Source organism: Rhodotorula toruloides (genome assembly GCF_000320785.1).
Source record: "Rhodotorula toruloides NP11 unplaced genomic scaffold Scaffold3, whole genome shotgun sequence".
In the NCBI taxonomy this organism is placed as follows: Eukaryota; Fungi; Basidiomycota; class Microbotryomycetes; order Sporidiobolales; family Sporidiobolaceae; genus Rhodotorula; species Rhodotorula toruloides.
In genome coordinates, this window is record NW_015622963.1 from 616,326 (window position 1) to 638,105 (window position 21,780).

At 61.1% G+C, this 21,780-nt stretch overlaps 9 protein-coding genes across 9 annotated transcripts; 5 read left to right on the forward strand and 4 right to left on the reverse strand.

Moving 5' to 3' along the window:
- Positions 1–35: 35 nt before the first annotated feature.
- Positions 36–3,215, forward strand: RHTO_04806 (E3 ubiquitin-protein ligase HECTD2; the record flags this gene model as incomplete). Its single annotated transcript, XM_016418470.1, has 14 exons — positions 36–474; positions 532–947; positions 1,004–1,077; positions 1,134–1,342; positions 1,397–1,514; positions 1,572–1,656; positions 1,713–1,826; positions 1,878–1,950; positions 2,004–2,059; positions 2,116–2,262; positions 2,319–2,550; positions 2,605–2,830; positions 2,886–3,128; positions 3,194–3,215. 14 exons carry the CDS (start codon positions 36–38, stop codon positions 3,213–3,215), a joined length of 2,454 nt encoding a protein of 817 aa, XP_016275746.1.
- Positions 3,216–3,425: 210 nt separating this feature from the next.
- RHTO_04807 (zinc finger, DHHC-type, palmitoyltransferase) lies at positions 3,426–4,807 on the forward strand (the record flags this gene model as incomplete). The annotated part of the gene is made up of 5 exons (XM_016418471.1): positions 3,426–3,585; positions 3,671–3,807; positions 3,866–4,212; positions 4,265–4,479; positions 4,533–4,807. The coding sequence occupies 5 exons, from the start codon at positions 3,426–3,428 to the stop codon at positions 4,805–4,807; spliced, it is 1,134 nt and encodes a 377-aa protein (XP_016275747.1).
- Positions 4,808–5,025: 218 nt separating this feature from the next.
- Positions 5,026–7,448, reverse strand: RHTO_04808 (AP endonuclease 2; the record flags this gene model as incomplete). The annotated part of the gene is made up of 10 exons (XM_016418472.1): positions 5,026–5,093; positions 5,147–5,223; positions 5,298–6,215; positions 6,275–6,299; positions 6,375–6,552; positions 6,612–6,735; positions 6,793–7,111; positions 7,170–7,237; positions 7,334–7,365; positions 7,425–7,448. The coding sequence occupies 10 exons, from the start codon at positions 7,446–7,448 to the stop codon at positions 5,026–5,028; spliced, it is 1,833 nt and encodes a 610-aa protein (XP_016275748.1).
- A 313-nt stretch (positions 7,449–7,761) lies between these two features.
- Positions 7,762–9,743, reverse strand: RHTO_04809 (kynurenine/2-aminoadipate aminotransferase; the record flags this gene model as incomplete). The annotated part of the gene is made up of 10 exons (XM_016418473.1): positions 7,762–7,998; positions 8,101–8,278; positions 8,333–8,417; positions 8,473–8,702; positions 8,757–8,865; positions 8,920–8,963; positions 9,019–9,077; positions 9,134–9,328; positions 9,391–9,503; positions 9,668–9,743. The coding sequence occupies 10 exons, from the start codon at positions 9,741–9,743 to the stop codon at positions 7,762–7,764; spliced, it is 1,326 nt and encodes a 441-aa protein (XP_016275749.1).
- A 222-nt stretch (positions 9,744–9,965) lies between these two features.
- Positions 9,966–10,978, forward strand: RHTO_04810 (proline synthetase associated protein; the record flags this gene model as incomplete). The annotated part of the gene is made up of 4 exons (XM_016418474.1): positions 9,966–10,076; positions 10,138–10,257; positions 10,323–10,389; positions 10,449–10,978. The coding sequence occupies 4 exons, from the start codon at positions 9,966–9,968 to the stop codon at positions 10,976–10,978; spliced, it is 828 nt and encodes a 275-aa protein (XP_016275750.1).
- A 171-nt stretch (positions 10,979–11,149) lies between these two features.
- Positions 11,150–12,593, forward strand: RHTO_04811 (Sds3-like family protein; the record flags this gene model as incomplete). Its single annotated transcript, XM_016418475.1, has 4 exons — positions 11,150–11,192; positions 11,351–11,453; positions 11,554–11,945; positions 12,055–12,593. The coding sequence occupies 4 exons, from the start codon at positions 11,150–11,152 to the stop codon at positions 12,591–12,593; spliced, it is 1,077 nt and encodes a 358-aa protein (XP_016275751.1).
- A 123-nt stretch (positions 12,594–12,716) lies between these two features.
- RHTO_04812 (bis(5'-adenosyl)-triphosphatase) lies at positions 12,717–13,892 on the reverse strand (the record flags this gene model as incomplete). Its single annotated transcript, XM_016418476.1, has 6 exons — positions 12,717–12,959; positions 13,017–13,075; positions 13,144–13,158; positions 13,218–13,325; positions 13,386–13,533; positions 13,596–13,892. The coding sequence occupies 6 exons, from the start codon at positions 13,890–13,892 to the stop codon at positions 12,717–12,719; spliced, it is 870 nt and encodes a 289-aa protein (XP_016275752.1).
- Positions 13,893–14,452: 560 nt separating this feature from the next.
- RHTO_04813 (uncharacterized protein) lies at positions 14,453–19,108 on the reverse strand (the record flags this gene model as incomplete). Its single annotated transcript, XM_016418477.1, has 17 exons — positions 14,453–14,476; positions 14,539–14,790; positions 14,851–15,088; positions 15,151–15,218; positions 15,284–15,420; positions 15,486–15,650; positions 15,710–16,066; positions 16,123–16,290; positions 16,353–16,506; positions 16,558–16,615; positions 16,680–16,787; positions 16,854–16,972; positions 17,030–17,214; positions 17,268–17,531; positions 17,591–18,154; positions 18,209–18,358; positions 18,412–19,108. 17 exons carry the CDS (start codon positions 19,106–19,108, stop codon positions 14,453–14,455), a joined length of 3,708 nt encoding a protein of 1,235 aa, XP_016275753.1.
- Positions 19,109–19,351: 243 nt separating this feature from the next.
- Positions 19,352–20,807, forward strand: RHTO_04814 (Glycoside hydrolase, carbohydrate-binding domain containing protein; the record flags this gene model as incomplete). Its single annotated transcript, XM_016418478.1, has 6 exons — positions 19,352–19,453; positions 19,521–19,890; positions 19,957–20,227; positions 20,306–20,396; positions 20,468–20,605; positions 20,703–20,807. The coding sequence occupies 6 exons, from the start codon at positions 19,352–19,354 to the stop codon at positions 20,805–20,807; spliced, it is 1,077 nt and encodes a 358-aa protein (XP_016275754.1).
- Positions 20,808–21,780: the final 973 nt, after the last annotated feature.

Consider the following 21,780-nt stretch of genomic DNA (forward strand, 5'->3'; position numbering starts at 1 on the left):
TTGGCGAGCGACACCATCCGTCGACTGGCTCGAGGATGGCAGACGAGCACGCTGAGCCTTCTGCTGGACCCAGTACTGTACCGGCAGCGTACCCCCGCTCAGCCCAACCCTCGCCGTCCCCTTCCCCGATTCCTCGCTCCTCCAGACGCCGTTCGCCATGGCAGAACGGCTCGTCCTTCTACTTGACTGGGGCAGGCGCACCGCCAATCCTCAACACTCGACGCGCGCCGCCCTTCAAGGGCCGGTCCAGCATCCATGTCGAGCAGCGACCCTCCGCTCGCCTCTCTTCTCCGACATCATTGCCTCCTTCTCCCTCGCCTGTGCCGTCTCCGCCAGTCCTGCTTACAGAGGGCGTCTGTTGCTGTTGCGGGACGGCACTGAAGTACCCGCGGTCAAGCCCGAACTTCCGATGCACGATCTGCGAGACCGTGAACGATCTTTCCGCGGAGGCAAGGAGAGGAAAGGCGAGCGACGGTGCGTTCCTGCGTCCGTCGCTACTCAGAAGAAGGAGGCTTATAAAGCTCCCCGTAGGTGTGCCCGTACCGGACGCAACCCCAGAGACGGAAGACGAGATGTTGCGGACGATTGAACGGCTGGAAGCGCGACAAAGAGGCGCGGAGGACGATCTGGTCGGTCGACTAAGCGCTGTCGGTCTGAGTGGCTCCCGACAACACGGCAACGACGAAGACGACCCCGAAGACCTCCTTCTCGCCCAGCTTGCGACCGCTTTCACCAACCTCCCTTCTCTCGACGCCTCGTTCCGCCGAACTCGCTCGACTTCGCACTCGAACCTTCCGCAGCAGTCGACTCTCTCCCGACTCTACGAGCTCGTCAAGCTGAGACCAGCGGCGCTGGAGGTCCTGCGGGACCAGGTCGATGCGATCTTGCGAAGGCCCGGTCCGACTTTGGCAGAAGGAGACGGCGGTTGGGTCATTGCGCTTATAGAGGTTAGCTTGACTCGATCCTGCTGCGTGTACTTCTGGCTGACGGACGAGACGAGCAGTGCCCAATCTTCCTGGCGGACTTTACGGTCGAGGCGGAAACTCGGAGGTCTCTGCAGTCCCGCTTCATCGGCCTGTACGTCTAGCGCTCTCTCGTTAGAGCGTAATAAGGGCTGACTCCAGCCTCCCCAGCCTCTCCAACCTGCCGAACTTCATACACCACTCGCTCGTCACCTACCTCTCCTCGCCGACCTATCCTCGCGCCGCTCTACTCGGAAAAGTCGAGCTCGTGTGCGGCTTTGCGTCCTTCCGCATCGGTCAGTGCATCGATGGCGATCAGCCAGAGGCGTACGTGGATGACTGGATGGTCAAGGCAGGCGCGAGGGTTGCGAGTTTGCTCTGTACGCCCTCCGACACGCTACTTCCTTCTTGCCGCTGACAATCCGACGGAACAGTCGCCGCCAATTCGAACGCTCAGTCACTCCCGCTCTCGGCTTTCTACGTCACCCTCATCGACTCGCTCGGCGAATCTATCTTGATCACCGACTTCCAGGCCTGGGAGAACCGCGACTCGTGAGCCGCACTTCCTTCCTCCTACCGAGCATCCAACGCTCACCCTCACTTCTGTAGACGGTTCTCGCTGTGCCAGTACCCGTTCTTGCTCAGTTTGGGCGTCAAGATGATGCTCCTCGCCTTTGACGCCGAACGCCAGATGGTGCGTTCGTTACCCTTCCCCGCGTACGCGCGCGGACTGATTTCGGTGACGCATAGATCGAACGAACGCGCGAAGCGTACCGGAACAACTTGTCGAGCGATGAGGCGGAGAACCCGTTGCTGGTCTTGCGCGTCAGGCGGGACAGGTTGGTCGACGATAGCTTGCGACAGGTCCGTTGCTCTTCACCTCCACTGCGTCGTCGACTGATGACTCTTGAGCAGATCTCGCTGCACCGGACGGACTTGAAGAAGCCGCTACGGATCACCTGGGAGGGAGAGGAGGGTATCGACGCCGGTGCGTCCAGTCTCGCAGCTCTTGTCAGTGCCGTCACTGACTTTGCAGTACAGGCGGCCTACGGAAGGAGTGGTTCCTCCTGCTCTGCCGGCAACTCTTCGACCCGCAGGTCCGTCTCGCGTACCGGCCATCCCCGCGTTTCCAGCTGATCTCGCTCTCGCGCAGTTCGGCATGTTCCTCCACGACCCAGACTCGAACCTGTGCTGGTTCAATCCGGCTGCGGTGGACATGGAGGACGACTTCTGGATGGTCGGAGTTATCGTTGGGCTTGCGGTCTACAACGAGGCAACACTGGACGTTCCGCTACCTCTTGTGCGTCCCGAGATTTTTGTCGTCTTCTCCCGCAACTGACCAACATGCGACTTCAGGCGACCTACAAGAAACTCGCGTCGGAAAAATCGCTTACTCTCCGAGACCTCGCTCAAGTCCAGCCCGCCTTGGCTCGCGGTCTGCATCAGTTGCTCGAATACGATAAGGGAGACGTGGAGGGAACCTTCTTGAGGAGCTTTGTCGGAACGTACGAGGCTTGGGGTGAGGTGGTCGAGGTTGACCTGGTCGAACGTGGAGCGGAGATGGCTGTCACCGAGAAGAACCGGCAGGGTGCGTCGCCTACAATTCTCGTCACTGCACACGGAGCTGAGCCATCATCAGCAGATTACGTCCAGCGCCTCGTGGACTTTATTCTATCGACTTCCGTCTCGTCGCAGTGGGCAGCCTTCGCGGAAGGCTTCAACGAGGTCTGCGCTGGCAACGCTCTCTCGCTCTTCAAGGCGCAGGAGCTCGAGCTCGTTGTTCGAGGCTCGCCTGAGCCGCTTGATGTACAGGCGCTCAAGGGCGTCACTGTGTACGAGGGTTTCTCGGCGGACGAGCCGACGATACAGTGCGCTCTCCGTCCATCTCACTAGACGTTTGTGCTGACCTGACCCTTGATCTAGACACTTCTGGTCCGTCTTCGCCTCCCTTCAACCGGATCGCCAGCGCCGCCTTCTCGCTTTCTGTACCGCCTCGGATCGCATCCCAGCAACAGGCGTCTCGGGCCTGCAGCTTCGCCTCCAGTGCCTCGGCGACGACAGCGACAGGCTCCCGCAGAGCCACACGTGCTTCAACACGCTCAGCATGTGGCGGTACGGGACGAGGGAAAAGGTGGAGAGAATGCTGGTCCGGGCAATGGAGGACAGGTGCGCTTCCCTCCTTCTGAGCTTGGCAGCGCTATTCCTCTTCTAACTGGTGTCGTTGCCCACAGCGAGGGTTTCGGGCTGCGATGAGAGGCGGAAGCGGAGTTCGGATTGGTTGAGGACCTGTATATCGCCGTCGCACGGTCTTGTTGTCGCATCTATGCAATCCGGCATTCGTTCGCATCGCACTGTGGTATTCTCAGCCCCACGGAAGGAGCGGAAGCTGCGCTGGTCGCATTCTCCGTTCTCATCAGTCGAAGCGGTTCTCCCTCTACCGCTGCCTCTCAACACCATCGCGGGATGCGTGAGCCGGCGGAGAGCACGCCGAGCCACGGCAAGTCTCGTGTCCCAGCTCGAATGCAGCGCTGGAAGCGTCCGAACGTCTGGCTCGGCGCCATAATCCCCTCCCTCCTCCTCATCTTCGCTCTCAGGGGTTACTCGCTCGTCCTGCTAGAGATCAGTGCGTACCGTGCTCTCTACGCGACACCTGCCGTGCTGACCCTTCTGCTTCTGCAAAGTCCCCTTGCTGAGGTCACGGTCTCCAGCGATCGCCTGCGGATACGCGGTCGTCGTCCACATCGCGCTGTTCCTCACTGGGTACAGCTACTTCGCCGTCTTCTTCCAACGACGCGAATCGCCGAGACGGAAGGAACCGCCAGTCGAGGTGCAGGAGAAGCGAGTTGTGAGATTCCGCTGTTCGCTTTCTTCGGCCCTGCCGAAACTCAGCTTGCGCTCCCCAGATCTTCGCCTGCGACGACCAGGGGGAGTCAATACGGTGCTATCGCGATTCCTGCGGTGGAGCATGGCAGTCCCTCCGCACCCGACACTGCGCCGACTGCGCTACTTGCCGACCCAACTTCGACCACCACTGCGCCTTCGTCTCGAATTGCATCGGCCAGGATACCATGAAGCCCTTCTTCACCTTCCTCGTCTGGGCTGCGGTCCTGCTCAGCGTGGCTCTGGTCCCCTTTGTTCCGCTCGAGTTTCGAAGCATGCGAGAAGTGGTGCGGACGACGTGGGATACAGCTGAGCTCGAGGAGCGGTGGTGGAGTCGCAGGTTGAGCTGGGCAGGAGGTCCAGTCTGGCAGTGCGTCTTGTCCTGCGCCGGTTGGTCATTCTTCTCACTTTCCCGTCCACAGCTACGCCGGCGGTCTTCTCCTCGGCTATCGCCTCTACCAGAAGACAGCGCACGAGCGACCCCTTCTTGTGCCCGACGTTACGACGCGGACCTTCACGCAAGACGGCATCACCTACGCCTACGACGTCCCGCTCTACCCCTCCCTCGCCGTGCCACATCTCGGTACACTCGCTGTCGTGTTCTTCGCACTGTTCATAACTCTCATTGCGCTTGCCAGTACGCTCTGACATTGCGCCGGCGGAAGACGTCGTCTAACAACTCTCCTACAGTGATCTTCGTGATTGTCCGCAACACTCGCCTCGGTACTTCCGCCATCCAGATCGAGCGTACGCGGTTATGGCGGAGTCAGGACGGCGTCAAACCCGTCTACGACGCTCGGGTAGCGCTCTGGGTTCCGCTCGACGCCGAGAGACAGGCAGGACAAGGCGCAGTCGTCTACGTCGAACCCGACACGCCACTTTTCGACCTCGGTCCGAGCGAGAACTGGCGCAGGGTGATGGGCGAGAAGTGGTGGCAGTGGTTTGTGCCCTGGGTACCGAGGTGAGGTCGCCTTTCCGTCGACAGTCGCGCGCAGCTGACGAACCTCCTGCGCAGTCGAGCGTCCGACTTGCATGACCTGAACCCGCGAGTGATAGACACGCTGCGTGAGCGGGCTCGTAAGAAGCGATAGAGGAGGACTGCAATGCGAGGAGGGGTACAAGCGACATGTAGAGAACGACGACTACGGGACAAAGCGATGCGAATGAGAGAGTGTCGAGGCATTCAGGTCTTCTGCTTCTTCGCAGACGACGAAAGGACCATGCCGGCGGGACGTTTGACCTTGGTCTCCCCTGCAAAGGCGGGAGTCAGCGAGAGGAAAGGAAGGAAAAGCGAGACAACGCACACTGGAAGAAGTTGCACCTGTACTCGGGATTGACGTGGATCTTCGACTGACCCTGATCATAGCCTGGCCCGACAGGTCTGAGGGAGCACCTGAGATCAGCGAGTTCACTAAGAGGGAGAGGACGAAAGGAAAGCCAGCTTACCTCGCGCACAGGTAGAACCGCCTGCCCTTGTTCGGTCCAGGCTTGTTGACTGTCCAAACGCGCGATGGCTCGCTGTGACCTTCGCAGAGCGGGACGGGTTTCGAGGCGAAGATGCTCGACCAAGCGGAAGCAGACTGCGCGTTCGGATTGAAGCCTGGATCTGCCGTCGCATCTTCGCGCTCCTTCAGGTCGAGCTCTTCCTCGGCGTCGTCGTCTCCGTCGCTGAGGACGAGGACCTCAGTGCCATCTCCGTTGCGAAAAGAGGCAGTGGGCGAGGGCGACGGTTTCGTCTGCGACGAGCTGGAGGAGCGGGATGTCGAAGGGCGACTGTTGCTGGGAGAGGGAGGCGTGGGCTCCGTCTGGCTCTTCTTGCGCTTCTTCGTCGGTCTCGCGTCGGGCGCGGGAGGCGGCTTGAAGAAGCTTGAGAGACCTTGTTGCCCCGTCTTCGGCTTTTCCTCCTCAGGCGACTTCTCCTTACCCTTGCCCTTCTTCGACGAGCCGTTGGTAACAGCCGTGATCGTCGCCATCGTCGAGAGGCTGCCGTTCTTCGAAACCGAGGCGGACGTGGTTGCGGAGTTGGGTTGAGGAGAGGGCGATGGCGAAGGCTTGGACGCATCGGGCGGCATCTCCGACTTCTTGGTGAAGAAGTTAGACAGCAGCTTCTGCTTGCCGGAGAACTCGCTGAAGAAGCGGCTGGCGAAAGCAGGCGGATCGGGCAGCTTGTCGCCCTTCTTGCGACCGGGATTCAACTCGTCCCAGATGCTGACCTTGCCGCGGCCGGGGATGTCGAGCTCGTCGTACATGTCGAGGTAGACGGGGCAGTGATCGGAACCGACGATTTTGGGCTGAATATCGGAGAACTTGACCCAGGGAAGGAGGCCGGGCGTGATGAGGATGTAGTCGAGGCGGGTACCGTAGTTCGACACGCTGCTCGCAGCGAGCGTCAGCAGGGAGTTTCTATTTGAGAAAGGGGCTGCGAGACGCACCGAGCTTCGATCTTCGTGTTCCAGCCTGGCAGGAAAGACGAGAACGGGAGGGGAGGTCAGGTCGAGGGGTAGAGCGCAGACGGAGAGCTGCTTGACGCACAGGTGAACATGCCCTGCCTGTCCGGGTGCAGGCGACGGGTGATGTCGATCATGGGGCCGTTTGGACCAGTGAAGGCGCCGAGCCAGGCTCGAGGCGGGTGGTCGGTAAAGTTCTCGAGACCCGAGTCTCGCGCTCGCTGCTCGGGCTCTGCCGTGTCGAGATCGGACGCGCAGATGTTCTGTTGAAAGCGAAGGCGTCAGCGAGGGCGCGGTTGAACGGCTGAGAGACGGGACTGACGAGGTCTCCGACAACGATGACTTCGCGGCCAAGCTTGATGAGGTTGCGGACGCGGCGGTCGACGAGCGTGTTGAAGTTGTTCTTGAAGACGAGGCGATCCGAGTTCGTTTCGTTCGGGCAGTACCTGCGCGCGGGGAGACGTGAGGACGAAGAACAGAGCGAGCAGGGCGAAGGAACGCACAAGTTGATCAGGACGAACATGCCCGTGTCGATGACCGTCGTTCGCCCTTCCGAGTCGAGATCCTTCATCGCGTTGTAGTCGAGATCCGCTTCCGAGCTGAGCGGATACCCTCCAATTCGGTCGGCTACCGCCATCGTCGACGGGATAAGGCTCGACGCGATCCCTTCCTCCGCCTTGACCGGGATGACAACGTCGCGCTTCGTGAAGATGGCCGTGCCGTGAATGCCGCGAACGCTTCGGCGGTAGAAGGAGAAGAACGAGTCGTAGGCGTCGAGGACGGCCATTCCCCTCTCCATCTGCGCCCGCGTGATCTTCGTCTCTGCGTGAGTGATGATTTGTCAGCGTATATGTATCAAGAATCGAGAGAACATGCGTACCCTGTATACAGGTGATGTCGCCGCCCAGGTCCTCAATGATCCCCTCATACGTCCGCTTCTGGTTCCATCTGCGTGCGAGTGACCTTGTCAGCTCATCAAGTCTCTGTTGAAGGTCCAAGGGCGCGTTGGATCGTCCTGGACCGCCGAAGCGAACGAAGACTGACGGGTGATACTGGAGGAGCGTCTTGATGCCGTTCTGCGGTGGCTCAGGTGGTCAGCGCCCTTCGCGCGCGCCTCAAAAGATGCGAAACGCACCACGTTCCATGTGACGATGCGCATGGCGCCCTCAGCGTGTCGTGGGGGTCTCGAGAAGACTGGGATCGCGCGAACCGATGAGGGGGTGGAACGGGCAGAGGGCGGACTGGCGGGCAGCGGGAGCGTTGTTGGCGAGCTCAGAGGGACCTGGCTAGCTTGTGGTGAGCACCGCGCAGCCTGTGCGGGAATGAGGAGAAGTTGACAAGAGCGAACGGGCGATGTCAACGAGCAAGGAGGAGGTCAACTCGCGCAAACGCCTTCGCAGAGTTCTGTACTGCCTGAGAAACCCATTGAGACGGTCCCGAGCATATTGCAACATCTAGCGAGTCCCGACAATCTACGCCTTCTCGCCCTTGGCCTCAAGGATGCACTCCCTCAACCGCTGGAAAGCCAACTCTGCATCCTCCTCCGTCGCAAGCGAGAACGAGACGCGGACAAACGAGGACCTGCCGCCGTTCGGGAGAAAGCCGACACCTGGAACGGCGAGGACGCCTTTTTGGACGGCTGTTGTCGAGATTAGTTCGGAGGAGTCGCCGGGCGTGCCGTCGGTCGTGAGGTGCAGGTCGAGGAAGAGCTGCAGGAGTAGTAAGAGAGTGAGTGCCGAGACCGCGATTTTGGAGCGCTTGAAGCCAGGCCGAGGAAGCCAGCGAGCGCAAGAAGCGAAAGCTCGACTCACGAACATGCCCGCCTCAGGCGTGACCCAAGTCGCCAAACCATCGAGGTACTTGTGCGCAACTTTCTCGAACATGTCCCGCTTGTCTTTGTAGAACGCGGCGACGCGGCGAGTGTGCGCGAGGAAGCCATCGAGGCCCCATTTGTTTAGCAGGACGAGGACCATCGCTTGCGTGGTCGAGCTGCGGCGGGCGTCGTAAGCACAAGACGCAGAATGTGGGGCAGGGAGGACGCACGAGGGCTGGAGGTTGGTGTTGGCGGTGTGCAGGTCGATGATCTCGAGAATCGGCTTCGGGCCCGTCACGAAGCCCAACCGCATGCCTGCGACAAGAGAGGGGTCAGCTATAAACTCTGAAATATCTCAGGTGACACGCACCGGAACTGAGGATCTTCGAGAACGAATCGAACCGAATAACCCTCCCAACCTCCCCTCCGTCCCTTCCCTCCAGCTCAAAGTAGCTCGGCACGATATGTTCCGGGTCGAACGAGAGGTAGTGATACGCGTCGTCTTCGAGGAGGATGAGCTTGTATCTGCGGACGAGCGCGAGGACACGTTCTCGTCGTTCGAGAGGGGCGGTGGCGCCCGTTGGGTTCGAGCCGGTAGGGCTGCGAGTGCGCGTGGGTGAGCAAAAGTTTCTGAGTATGAGGGAGCGCGCGCACATGGTGTAGAGGATCTTGGGGAACCGCTTGCCGGGGAACTTGCTCTCCCAGTTGGCGAGAATGGCCTCAAGCTTCTCCGGGACGAGGCCCTCCGTGTCGACGGGGACCTCTGCGCAAAGCAGGCATCAGCATGTATTATTGAGGAGCAAGGGAAAGCACGCACCGATGAGGTTGACCTTGTGTCGCTTGAGAAGGCCGATTGTTCCCCTGCGACGGCGAGTGTGAGTTTCGGCATGTAGGGAAGCGTGGAGAATCGACTGACGAGTACACAGGTGTCTCAAGCAAGATCGAGTCGTCCTCATTGACGAGCGAGTAGAAAGCCTGTCGATCGATCCGTCAATCCGCGCTCAAATGCCTGCGCTGTACCTCGAACGCACCTTGTTGATCAAATCCTGACTTCCACTCCCAAGACTAAGCCCCCAACTCCCATCCCTCGCCCGCTTGTGCCGCACCTCCTGCAAGTTCTCAAGCCACTTGTTCAGGCTTGGAAGACCGGCCGTCGCGCCGTACTGCAAGCCTTCCGAGAGGGCGTCCGATTCAATCGTGAGTGTCTCGACAGGGTCTCCGGGGATCTGTGCGCCAGTGCGACTGAATGAGCGCAGGGAGAGAGGAGGGAGAGGGGAGGGAAGCGCACGATAGGCTTCAAGTCGACTTTGATAGCCGAGAAAGGGAACGTCTCGGCGTTGGGTTTGCCAGCGAGCAGGCTGACCATTCCGGGAATCTTCTCCAGCGGGAACAGGCCGCGGACTGGGTGTGCAGGGTGTGCCGACGGGTTGGAGGGGAGGGGGGACGAGGAGGAGTCAATCCGACTGGCCCTCACACGGCAGCTGGCGGGTTCGGTGCAGGCTAGACGTAGAACCGCACCCTCCCTGGCCCTCCTCAGACCCCGTCAGACCCGCAGATGGACTCACTCGCTGACGGCTCCCACATCTTCCCTCGCTCCGAGATGTACTCGTCCCAGTTGATCGTCGACTGCTGCTGTGCCATGTTATCCGTGTGTCGGTCTGTTCTAGTCCAAAAGCGAGATGCGCAAGCCAAACAAGCAGCCAACCGAGCGAGAGCAGCTGAACGGGCGTCTCCAACCTCCGCGTCCCTGTGCCGGACACTCCTCGACCTCGTCCACCTCGCATGCTCGCTCGTTCCCGCCAGCTCTACACGCAGAACTCGCTGACTTGCATCCGCTCACTCGCTACGAAAAGCCCCGCACCCATGCCTGTTGAACCTGCCGCGCCTGAGCGGGCCGAGGAGTTGAGGGAGAACTACGACAAGATCGTGAGGGAGGTGGAGCAGGCGACGCAGCGGCGAGGAGCGGGTCCGACTGTGCGTACTGTCAGGAGCTCTCACGAGCGCAACCGAGCTGATCCGACGATGTTGCGGGCAGCCTCGACTGGTCACGGTTTCAAAGTACAAGCCTGCATCGGACATTCTGGCGCTGTACGAGCATGGCGTACGACACTTTGGCGAGAACTACCCGCAGGAGCTCGAGGGAAAGGCGCAGGAGGTGAGTTGCGAACCGCTCTCTCTCTCTCGAAACTCGCGCTCATATCCTCTCTCGCCTCGCTACAGCTGCCAAAGGATATCGCTTGGCACTTTATCGGTACATTACAGTCAAACAAGTGCAAGATGCTCGCCGGTTAGTTCAGCCCCGCCTCTTGAAGTCTTTGCCGTGCTCACATCGTCTTTCTCGCGCAGCCATTCCCAACCTCTTCGCCATCGAGACCCTCACCTCCGTCAAAGCCGCCAACCACCTCCACAACGCCCTCTCCTCCGCGCCCTCGTCCCGCTCCGAACCCCTCAACGTCTTCATCCAGATCAACACCTCTGGCGAAGAGCAGAAATCCGGTCTCGCTGCCTTGACATCCTCGTCCTCCTCTGGCGAGGCAGTTGACCTCGCTCTGCACATCCTCGACAAGTGTCCGACCCTGCGACTGAGAGGAGTGATGACGATCGGCTCGCTCGACGCGTCGAAGTCTGCGATGCCCAATCCCGACTTTGAGCGGCTGACAGAGACGCGCGACCGGCTCGTCGAGGTTCTGCGGTCCAAGGCGCAGTCAGACGGTGCGAGCGAGGGTTTGCGGAAGGGCGTCGAGCAGATTGAGCGGGACGGCGGCCTCGAGTTGAGTATGGGCATGAGCAGCGATTTCGTCGAGGCGATTGAGCAGGGGTCGACGAATGTGAGGGTCGGGTCGAGCATCATGGGGTCACGCCCGCCGAAGCAGTAGCCCTACGGTGTCAATCTACTCGCTTCACTCGTCGCTGTCCCAAGTCCCCCTGTCATCTCGCTCGCCCCGCCGGAGAGAGGACCAGGACTGCCTCGCTTCCCCCCTCACCGCTCCTCGCTGGGGCTTGCTGAGTACTGCTATACAGTGATACAGCCGCTCTGAACTAGCGCCATGTACCAGCAACCGCCGGACGAGCCGCCCCAGGCCTACGACGGTGCGTCTTCCCTCGTCCGATCTCTCGCCTCGCCGTGCTCTTCACCCGTATTGGGGATCGGTTGGGTTGCTACCAGTCGCATGGCGACGGAGCTGGAACACGCTGGCATGGCGAGCCGACAGCAGCAGCTCGTACTGACGCACTTCGCTCGCCGACAGCCTACAGCATGCAGCCGCAGGAGAACAAGCGCGAGAAGCGGCGGCGCGAGATGGTGGACCGGGTGACGCGGCTGCAGGAGGACACTGTCGCCAGGCGAGACCGGTGCGTACACCCGCTTTCTTCAGAGACTCCGCCTCCTCGCCTTGAAGACCTCCGGTCACTGGCACGCACTCACACGAAGAGGTCTCTCTCGCCCCCGCAGGATCTTCCACGACCTGTCCGAGATCTACGCCCGCACAGCAGACGAGCTCCTCCCGCCTCCCGTCTTCCCAACCTCGGACCTCTCCATCCCCGTCGGCCAGCTTCCCCCCTCTCTGCCCTTCACCGACCCCGTAATCCCCGACATGCATCCCATTCCCTACCTCTTCTCATTGCATCGACTCTCGATGGAGCGCGCGAATGAACAGCTCGCGATTAGGCTGTTCCACTCGCATCAGGTTGCGGCTGCGAGGAGGCTCTACGAGGCGGAGGTTGAGCGGATCGAGGACGAGTACGAGGCAGCTATGAAGGGTGTCGTGGAGAGGTTGATGGAGGGTGTCGAGGAGCGGAGGAAGCGGTTGATGGAGGAGAAGGAGGGCGAGGGCGTTACAATCGGTGCGTTTGGCTCGAGGGCTCCTTTCGCTGTGCTGCCGGTCGTTCCAGGCTTGCTGCATAGCTCTTTGACAGCTAGAGTCGTAGCTAACGCTTTTTTGCACGCGCCCAGACACCTTCCTCGAGACGCAGCGAACCCACGGCACCCGCCGCATGCGCGGCAACGGCCGCATGGGCGGCCCCTCTCGACCCGGTCACGGCAACGGCGGCACGAACGGCGCCGCCTCCCCGTCCGAGTCCGTCGCAGGCGGCAAAGACGGCTCGTCGAATGGCGTCGATGCCGCTGCACTCGGCTCGCTCCTCGGCCTCAGCGGACTCTCCGACCCGTTCAACCTCGCTGCCGCGCTCTTGCCCAACTCGTCCGCCGTCGCAGGATCAGGCGCAGGATCGCTCACGGCGCTATCGGGCGTGGGAGCCACCGCCTCGCTCCTGACGGGCACGATTGGCAAGCGCAAGCCAGGTGGACGGACGCAGCCTGGACTTCCGCCTGCGCACTTCCTCGTCCAGAGCGGGACGTACAGTCAGTTCGGGAAGAGCTTGGCGGGGCTCTCGGCGCTCAGGGGCGAAGAGGTCGAGGGCGATTTGGGAGAGATGAGGCGCAAGCGGCAGCGGACAAATGCGGGTGGCAGGCGGAGGATGATGTACGAGTAGACGCCGGTCTCGCTCATACCCTTAGCATACTAGTCTCGCCCTTTCAGTCCCTCCGCACCTTTGAGCCTGTTGCAACTTGTTCCGGTCCATTCTAGCGCCTTTCTACGTCCGGAGTCGCCCCGTCTACAGGATCGGATACACTCCATCGCTCCAACTCTTCCTCTGCTCCCAAAGCGGCATCTCCTCCCTCAACTGCTCGAGCCACGGAAGCTCAATCTCGGCCGTCACGAACGTCCCCGCGTCTTCATCTTGCTCGTCGGGCGGGTACGTAGGTGGCCGGTCGGGCGCTTGGGCAATCACTTGCCCCCATGGGTCGACGATGAGGGCGTGGCCGTAGGAGGTGCGCGTTTCGGAGTGCTGGCCGATCTGTAGGGAGGAGGAGGGTGAGCGGAGATGGCGAGGAAGGGTGACGGATAAGCGAACCTGTGCAGGCGCGAGAACGTAGCATTGTGTCTCAATAGCTCGTGCGCGGAGGAGCACCTCTGCGCATCACGTCACAGGTCAGCTAGGCATCCGGAGCAGGCAGAGAAGCGGAAAGGCGGCTGCTCACCCCAATGAGGCGGGCCTGCGCGACACGAGATGTCAGCGGATGTCTATCAGATCGAGCGGGGTTAGGCAACGCACCGGTACGAAGCGTGAAGGCTGAAGGGTACGCGATGAGCTGCGCTCCTCGCCGCCGCAAGGACAGCGCGACCTCGGGGAAACGCAAGTCGTAGCAGGTCAAGAGTCCGACTGCAGGAGGGGCATTGTAAGTCGCGCAGTAACGCTCCTAGGAAGCGCCTCTGTACGCACGCTTCCCAACAGGCGTCTCCACCGGGTCCATCAGCTCCTTGCCGGGCAGAGTCGTGTTGGACTCGAGAATCGACTTTCCCGAGTGCTTGGCGTCAAAGAGGTGAATCTTCTTGTACCGCTGGACGATCTGACCTTGCGGCGAGATGAGCTGCGGGAAGAAAAGCCGGTCAGAGAAGGGACTCTTGGGTGCCGGGGAGTTGTCGCACGCACCAGGTGAACGTTGTAGCACTTCTTCGGGTCCTCCTCCGCCTTCTCGTGCACTCCCACGCCCACCCAGATCTGGCTATCCTTCGCCTGCCCCTTGACCGCCTTGACAAACTCGCTGTCGTCCAGCGACTGACTGTACTTGTGCGTCTCGTCGGGCTGGACACCAAGGAAGTCGCATGCTTCAGGGAGGAGAATGATGCGTGCGGAAGCGGCGGCTGCGCGGCGGATGATCGAGGTGCACAACTTGGCGTTGAGGGCGAGGTTGCTCGTCGAGCACATCTGTCCGACGGCGGCGAGCATGGCGGGCGCGTTCACAGCGTTGCCCGGGCGTCTGTGCGTGTTTGTGGGGCGCTCGTGAGTCCCGCGATGGCGGTTCGGCGGTGAGAGATGAGGGGAGAGAACCGTCGGTCAACAGCGATGAGGGCGGCGGGCGAGCAGGCAAGAGCGGGTGGCTTGCAATCGCGATGTACAGCAGTTCGAGTTTCGCTAGCACACGTACCAAGCGAGAGCGAGCGAGAGAGTGACGGTCTGCGCAAAGGTCGACGTCGACTTCGGCCCGCTCGAGATCGCAGGGCGGGGCGAGTTCCGATCTGCCCGGCGCTGGGTGCAGTCGTGCGAGCAGCAGCGTCCTGTGTGAAGACGAGGGATGAGGAAAGCGAGAGAGCGAGAGGGAGTGGAGGAGAAACTACGGCTTGCGAAGGCGACGGAGTCTCGAGGAGGGCAACGCAAGACTCTCGACTCTCGAAGGCTGCCGAGGCTGAAACGGACACGATGCTAGTTTCACTCACATCAACAAGCGAGAGGAGAGTACAGCGAATCAGACGGACGACCTCCCTACGTTGAGGATCTTCGGGCGGTCTTCAGGCAGCAACGCGCTTCAAGTACTGCACCTCCCCTTGTCAGCACGCGGAATCTCCGAGTGTGCGTGATCGGAAGCAGTACGCACGATGAGTCCGCGAGCTCTCCACGGCCCCAGCCAGTTATACACCGGTGAAGCGTAGAAAGCGTCGAGTGCGGCGGAGAGGACCTCCTGCTTGTCCGCGTCGAGCGACTTGAACCTGCCTTTCTTGAGCCAGTGCGAGAGGGCGTGACCATACGCCTGGATCGCCTTCTTCCTGTCGGCGTCCGACGCGAACGCCTGAAGCTGAACCGTAAAGTGGCGGGTCAAGTCCCAGTTGCGGCGCTGCATGTTGCGGTCCTGTTGCGGTCAAGTTCTGTGAGCTCGAGGTGTTTGTGGAAGCCCAACGGAAGAGCGCACGTTAAAGTTGTAGTCCTTCAATCGAGTCGGTCGCGGTTTCGACACTCCGAAGGTCATCGGCCGCTTTGGCAAACGGTGACCGATACCGGCGCTGTAAGCGTTGCCCTTGGCGAGCAAGTAGGACTTGCCCAGGAGGAGGTCCTCATGCTCGCCTAGCGCAAACTGAAGGTACAGGTCGACCAGTAAGTTGCCGAAGTATCCGTCGAGAGGGTCCGCGTCCGGGTGCTCGCGGTACTTGCTGTGCGGCGGAGCGCTGTGCATCAGTATAGTCACCAAAGCAATCCGGACAGGCAAACGCACAGGTCACACTTCTCCAGAACCCGCAACATCCGGAAACCCGCTTCGGCGAGGAGGTCCTCGAGGGTGAGCTGTTTTCCCAGAAAGGGTTGTGTTAGCAGAGCTAGGACAAGAGCAAGAGCAGTCTCAGACGTACCTTGCGCCCCTGCTCCTGCTCCCAAAGCGCGATTTCCTCCGGCGACACAAAGGCAGGCCAGCCTGAGCCGTCCGAGAGGTAGGCAAATCCGGAGAACCGCGGGTTGATCTGCTTGATCTTCTTGCTTTTCTCGATCGCTGCGAACAGCACGAGTCAGCACTGTGGGCAAGTAAGGCGTCGAAGGGAATGCAAGCGGACGCACCCTCGACCAGCTTCCTCACCCGCGCCTGCTCCTCCTGGGACTCGAAAGTCACCCTCGGGCGGCTGGACTCGGGGAAGGGTGCGTAGACTGGGACAAGCTGTTGGTGCTCGCCGAGGATCTCGTCGGCCGTAGCGAAAGACGACTGAAGGTTCTCGGGGTCGATGTCTGGGAGGTGCTCAACCATCAGCGAGACGCTCAGGAAGCTGCTCAATGTCCTGACTCACTAGAGAACTCCTCAAAGTTTTTGCAATAGAAGGCGGAAGTTCCCGGCAGCGGATCCTCCTCATCCGGGCGAGCTTTGATGAAGGACGCGTGGATCTTCTCGATGCGGGAGAGGACGGCGAGGAAGTCGGCGAAGGGGTCATGCGAAAAAGAGACGTCGTCGACGCTGACAGTCGCCACCTTGCGCAACCGCTTGAAGATTCCGAAAGCTCCTTCCGCATGCCGGAGGCTCTCGTTCGCCGAGCGCGCGTCCTGGACGAGCTGTTGCGCGTACTCGAGCGCATCCTTCTCGAGCTGGTTGAGGGTCCGGTCGGATGCTGTGCGTTCGAGATGGTGGATCACCGGGACAAGAGCGGTGACTGCGGGCGCGCGAACCAGTCAGCACCGGTCGGAAGAGAACGGAGAAAGGACGCACGCGTGGTCAAGATCTCCGTCGCGAAGCGGCTTCGGTTACCGACTGCCCAATTTGTGGTCCGCAAAGTAGGGACCACGTTCCGGAGATCACCGTGAGCGACGAGGAAGCCACTCTGCGAGGGCATCGGCGCAACGCAGTCGAGCGAGACGACGGTCGGTTCGTCGGTAGCTGCAGAGAGGTATCCGTCAGTATGCTGCGAGACTCTCAGCGCGCGGAAGAGGTCCGCTCACCGATGGCGATCGGGAGTTGGGAGTAGAGGTCGAAGCCCATGCCGGATTCGAAGTCGAAGCCGTAGCAGCCGTCGTAGTCCCTGGCGAGACTCTTGGGCGTGGAGGTGGAGCGGTCGATGCCCTCGCGCGCACGGATCTTGCGGAGCGACCGGAACTGCGAGTAGTTCATCAGCGTTGGAAGAGCGAAAAGGGAGACGAGACTGACAACGTCATAACGCGGCGAGAAGGCGTCGCCTTCGGTCGCCGGTCCACAAGCCAAGCAGCTGAGTGTGCGAACGGTTCGTCAGCCTGGCGAAGGCAGCCTTCGAGGAACGGAAGTACACGCACAGGATTCGGTTGTACGAGTATACTTCGTCGGCGTCGGCATCCGGGAAGTCAGTGAGCGGCTTTGCCTCGCCGCAGCCTGCGCAGGTGAGAGTGTCGGCGTCGACGTAGCTGCGGAGATGAGGCAAGTCCGTCAGCGTCGGGTGCTCTTTCTTGCGAGATGCGACGTGGACTCACACTCGCGGGTGCTCGAGCAGCGTCTCGATCTCGTTCTCGTCGAGGACGAGCTCACCCAGGTCGAGATGGGCGGCCATTCGGCGTTCGGCGACGATGTAGTCGTTCGTCTCGCGGAAGATCTGCCGTTCGTGCGCGGTCAGCGGTCATGACGTGCTAAGAAACGCGATGCGGCGCACCTTGTTGCCGAGTTCAACGGCGGACTGGGCGAGAATCGGGTCGAAAATCCTCCATCCCCCCTCCATACGCTCTCCGCACCCGCTCCCATCGTCTCGAATCAACTTGCCTCGATAGATCGCCTGCCCTTGTCCAGCGTACGTGTGAAGAGTATAGGCGACGCGGCGTTCGGGAAAGGTGATGAAGTCTAGGAGAGAGGCGTGTTAGCGAAGGTCAAAGTTTGCGCCGAAGTGGACGCACCTCTCGCGCGCGGGACCGGCGTCTTGTAAAAACGGGCTCGGACGTCCTTCCAGAACTCGATTTTCTGCTTGTTTTCGAGCGCGGTGATGCCCATTGATGCGAGGACGTGGTTGATCCAGCCGAGGACATAGACGGCGCGTTCGATGTGGGCGGGAGAGAGGTCCGGGCGGTAGGACCGCAGGCGGCCGCGCGCGTCAGGAGGGTCGGTTGGGAGAAAGGGGAAGGTAAGCAGAGGAGGCTGAGTGGGAGGCGGCGGAGGTGGAACTGCGGGAAGACACAGCAGTTAGCCAAGGCCCTCAACAAGATAGAACAGCGGTGCTGACCAGCCTGGTCCGTGACAAGTTCAAGGAAGAGTCGCTGCGCCTGTCCCTTTGCGCGTGGAAAGCCGAGCCGTATCCGGTCTTCTGACTCCAGCATCGTGAGCGCGAGCTTGCTGTTGCGCTTGAAGGCAATGTAGGAGCTAGTCGCCGAGATGTGAGGGCGGAGGAGGCGGACGCCAATGATGAGCGCGCCGACGCCGACCGCGCCGTAAGCGAACTGCTTGTGGTTCTCGCCCGAGGGGTCCGACAGGCGCGGCATCTCGCCGTTCGTGGAAGTTGCAACGCCGTCTTGCTCGTAGCCGTCGACGAGAAGAGCACAGAGCTTGGTGATCAGGTTGGGCTCGGGGTAGTCGCCCTTGTCCTTGTCAAAAATCTTCTCGATGTCGTTGCGGATGGCAGTGAACAAGGTCGTTTCTCCGGGAGAGGCGCGATAGCCGTCAAAGTTGCTGTCGTGCATGACCTCGTCGACCTCGCTGTCGTTGGCGCAAACCTGCAACACTGCCGAGATGAAGCGCGCAGATTCGCGGCGGAGCGGCCCGAAGATTTTGGGGTACTCGTTCCACCATGCTGCGAGGAATGTCGTATCAGCTGCGAGGACAGCTGAATCGACGTCGAACGCACCCGGCAGGTTCTCCTTCTTATAGTACTTGATCGCCTTCTTCTCACCGCCCGCAGCCGCCTCCTCGCGAATCGTCACGAGGGTGTCGATCTTCAGCGTTGGTTCGCTCTGGACGTTCCTGCCCTTCAAAGCTGGGTCACCGAGCATAATGACTACACTTGCTTGTCAGCGCAGTGTAAACGAGAGGAGGAGAACGAGAACGCACAAGGCTGGCGCTTCGTCTTCGTGTTGCAGAGGTTCGGGTTCCAGTTGAACCAGGTACTGCGACGGCGAACAGCTTCGAACTTCCTGTCGAGCTCGGCGATCGACGCGATACTGTGGACGGCCTGTACTGCGGGACCGAACGAAGGTTCCTCGTCGTCCTCGTCGTCCTCCTCCTCTTCCGCCTGTTCCGAGCCTACTGATGGCTCACTCCTCTCTTCCACACCCTCAGCCTCGCCCTCGACTGACGCACCGTCCACCCTTTCTCCCGGAGCGCCGTCGCCTTCCTGCGCCGCGACCTGTGCTTCGGCCGCGACGGTCGCGGCTGCGCTAGAAGACGACCGCTCCATAGCCTCGCCGCCGTCCTGATACTCCTCGCCGCCCTCAGGCTCGTCCTCCCCTTCCGTGGGACCGAGTACCTCGCCCGTCGTCTCTTCTTCGCCGATCGCTGGCTCGCGACGGAGGACCTTGACCAAGCGAGATTTGGCGAGACGGGCTTGGGGAATTTGGCGCGAGTAGACTATGTCGCTCGGGGTAGGAAGCTTGGCGGCGGAGGGAGGCAAGTCGTCGTCGGAGAGGTAGTCGACGAGGTCGCGACGGGGGATGCGGAGAGACTGACTGGCGGACTCGGTCGAGGCGCTGCTAGTGCCGTCAGAAGGGTTGTAGGCGTCTGAGCCACTGTCGCTGTACGCGGGAGGCATCGCCTGCTCGGGAGGATACGAGGAGGGAGGTCAGCGAGATGAGGCGGAAGAGCGCCGTCACAACGTCGCGCGCGGGCAGGAGACGGCACAGTGCGCGTGCTGGAGAGTATAGACGCACTGTAGACTCGAGTGTGCGGTGCTCGAGTCGATTGTGTCGTGTTGCGAGAGGTGAAGCGAGCGGGAGGGCAAAGTCGACGGGTTGACATCCTGCATCTCGCTACTTCCGCAAAGTGCTGCGCTCGAATGGCTTCCAACGACTCAGAGATCACTCCGCTCGACCGCGATGTCCAGCCGAGCGACTCCGCGGCGCCTCCGGACCCCTCTCCGCCTCCCTCCTCCCTCTCTGTGAGTGGCATCCCTCGCTCACTCGGTCGACGCCAGACTGCTGAGACGCGCTCCTGACTGCACGCAGCGCCTCGATCAGAGCCTCCTTGGCGAACTGAACGACCTCATCGCCCTTTCCCACTCATACGAAATCGACGACACCTTCCTCGCCCTCAAAGGCCTGCGCGAGCAGCTCGCCGAGCTCGACTTCCAGCACTCTTTCATCTCGAACCGTCCCATCTACGAGGGCAACGTCCGCTTCGTCCTGGCGTACACGCTCTGGCGTCTCGGGCTAGGCGGAGTGGGGGTGGAACTCGAGGAGGCGAAGAAGTTGGTGGACCGGCTGCGCGAGGGGGATGAGAAACCGGCGCGCCGCCTGCTCAGCAAGGTCAAGCGGTTCGAGGAGATGCTTGCGAAGGAGCAGGCGGGTGAGGAAGAGGCGCACGCCGAGGTGCCCGGTGTGTTCATCGATCGCCGTCCGCGAGTGTGGGCTGCTCGCTGACCTCGCCTGCTCTCTCCAACAGCGCCTTCGGCAGCGCAGGAGCTCCCCTCGACCCCCGAGAAGGATGCAAAGCGCCCTTTCACGTTCGACATCTTCGCCACGCCCGTCTCGATCGAGAAGAAGCTGAAGAGGCGCCCTCCGTCCTCGCCCATCCTCCTCACTCCGACTCCTCGCAGTCCGACGGGACCTTCGTTCGCTCCGATCGGTTCTCCGCAGGCTCACGCGCCGCAGCGCCGCCGCACGGACATCCAGGCGGGCGGGACTTTGAGTGAGGAGGAGGGGGACTTGGCCATGTCAGTTTGAGCCGGCTTCGTGGCTTGCGAGCTCGTTCTACTCCCCAACAGTACTGATTCGACCTGCACCACCCGCAGGTCGGAAGATGAGGCGGAGGCGGCGCAGCTGGAGACGTCCGGCCTCGCACCCATCAAGATCTCGGTCGCGGCCGAGTACGATCAGACGACGGCGCGTCGCTCTTTCCATCGCTCTCTGCGATCACGAGTTTCTCACACTGTCTCTCCTGCGCCTCACCATAGGATTTGCGCCTCGTCGGAGCGATCTCCAGCCTCGGCGAATGGAATCCTTTGCTCGGCGTCCCGCTTGAATACAACGCCCTTGAGCAGCGTTACTGCGTCGAGTTGTACTCGTCAGATGCCATGTCTACCGAGTGCAAGGTGCGTCCTTTCGAATTTCGAGCCTCGCGAAGAGGCGGGCGAAGTTTTCGCTAATATCACGAACTTCGACTGACGACTTTCGTTTCGCGTTGGACAGCTCGTTCGCTACTACATCGATGGAAGTGTGGTGTGGGAGAGGGAGGGTAGGGGAAATCGCGTTCTTACGGGAACGGAGGACATGGATTGGGAGTGGGAGGAGTAGGGAAAGGTACAGGGATGAGGGTGTACCGAGCGCTTTGCATCGTCAGTCTCGCTTCAGTACTCTCGAGGTAGTGCATGCTGGAGAGCCATCGCTTCAGGCTACGATTCCTGCGTCTGCTTTAAGGATCGGTGAGTTCGCTCGCACTACCGCACAACGTACTCCTGACCTTGCCCTCCTTGCGAGCGCGCGAATTTCTGAGGATGTGCGGCTTGTAATCTTTGTGCTGGTGCCCTGCAGTCACTGGGAACGAGTGGTCAGCGGTTAAGCGGGCACAACGAAGACCCGGTCATTCGTCGAGGTTCGTCAAGTCGAGCAGGTGCCGGCCGAGCTTTGATGTATTAGCGAAGATACAATTGGTCTTGAAGGTGCACGAAGTAGCGAAGCAAGACCGTTCGAGCGCGAGGTCCTGACACTAATAGCAGGACCAGGAGCGCAATATCGACACTGAGGGTCCCGGCGGTGCACAATGGCCGCAAACGAGCCAAGAGGAGATGATTCGGTGGTCTGAAGGGGTGCTTGAACCGGCTTCGGCGCCTGCCTTCGACACGAACCGTTGGTCCAGTTCATCAGCAGCGAAACAGCGCCAGTTGAATGACTCGTCTACTTCGCGTGACAGGCGCACGAAGGAGCTGCGAAGTGTTGTGGAGAGCAAGCGCTGTTAAGCCTGTGAAAAGCGAAAGTGAGAAGCGAGTTTGCCGCGCAGCAGTGTCCAGTCTGCGGAAAAGTTCGTGGAAGAACCGCCTCAAACGGTCCTGGGAAATCCCGTGAGCACGTCCGCAGACCAACAGCTCTTTGGCTCGAGCTCGAACCAGATCGAGTAGAGAATGAGCGAGCTCAGAGGCAAGGAAGCGCTCGAGGCCAGAAGTCGTCCGCCCCTCCTCGCCGTACATGCCAGCAGCTGAGCGCCCGCGCCCATGCTCGACTGTAACAAACCCCAACCCATCCAACAGCAGTGGCGCATCGTTTACTCGCT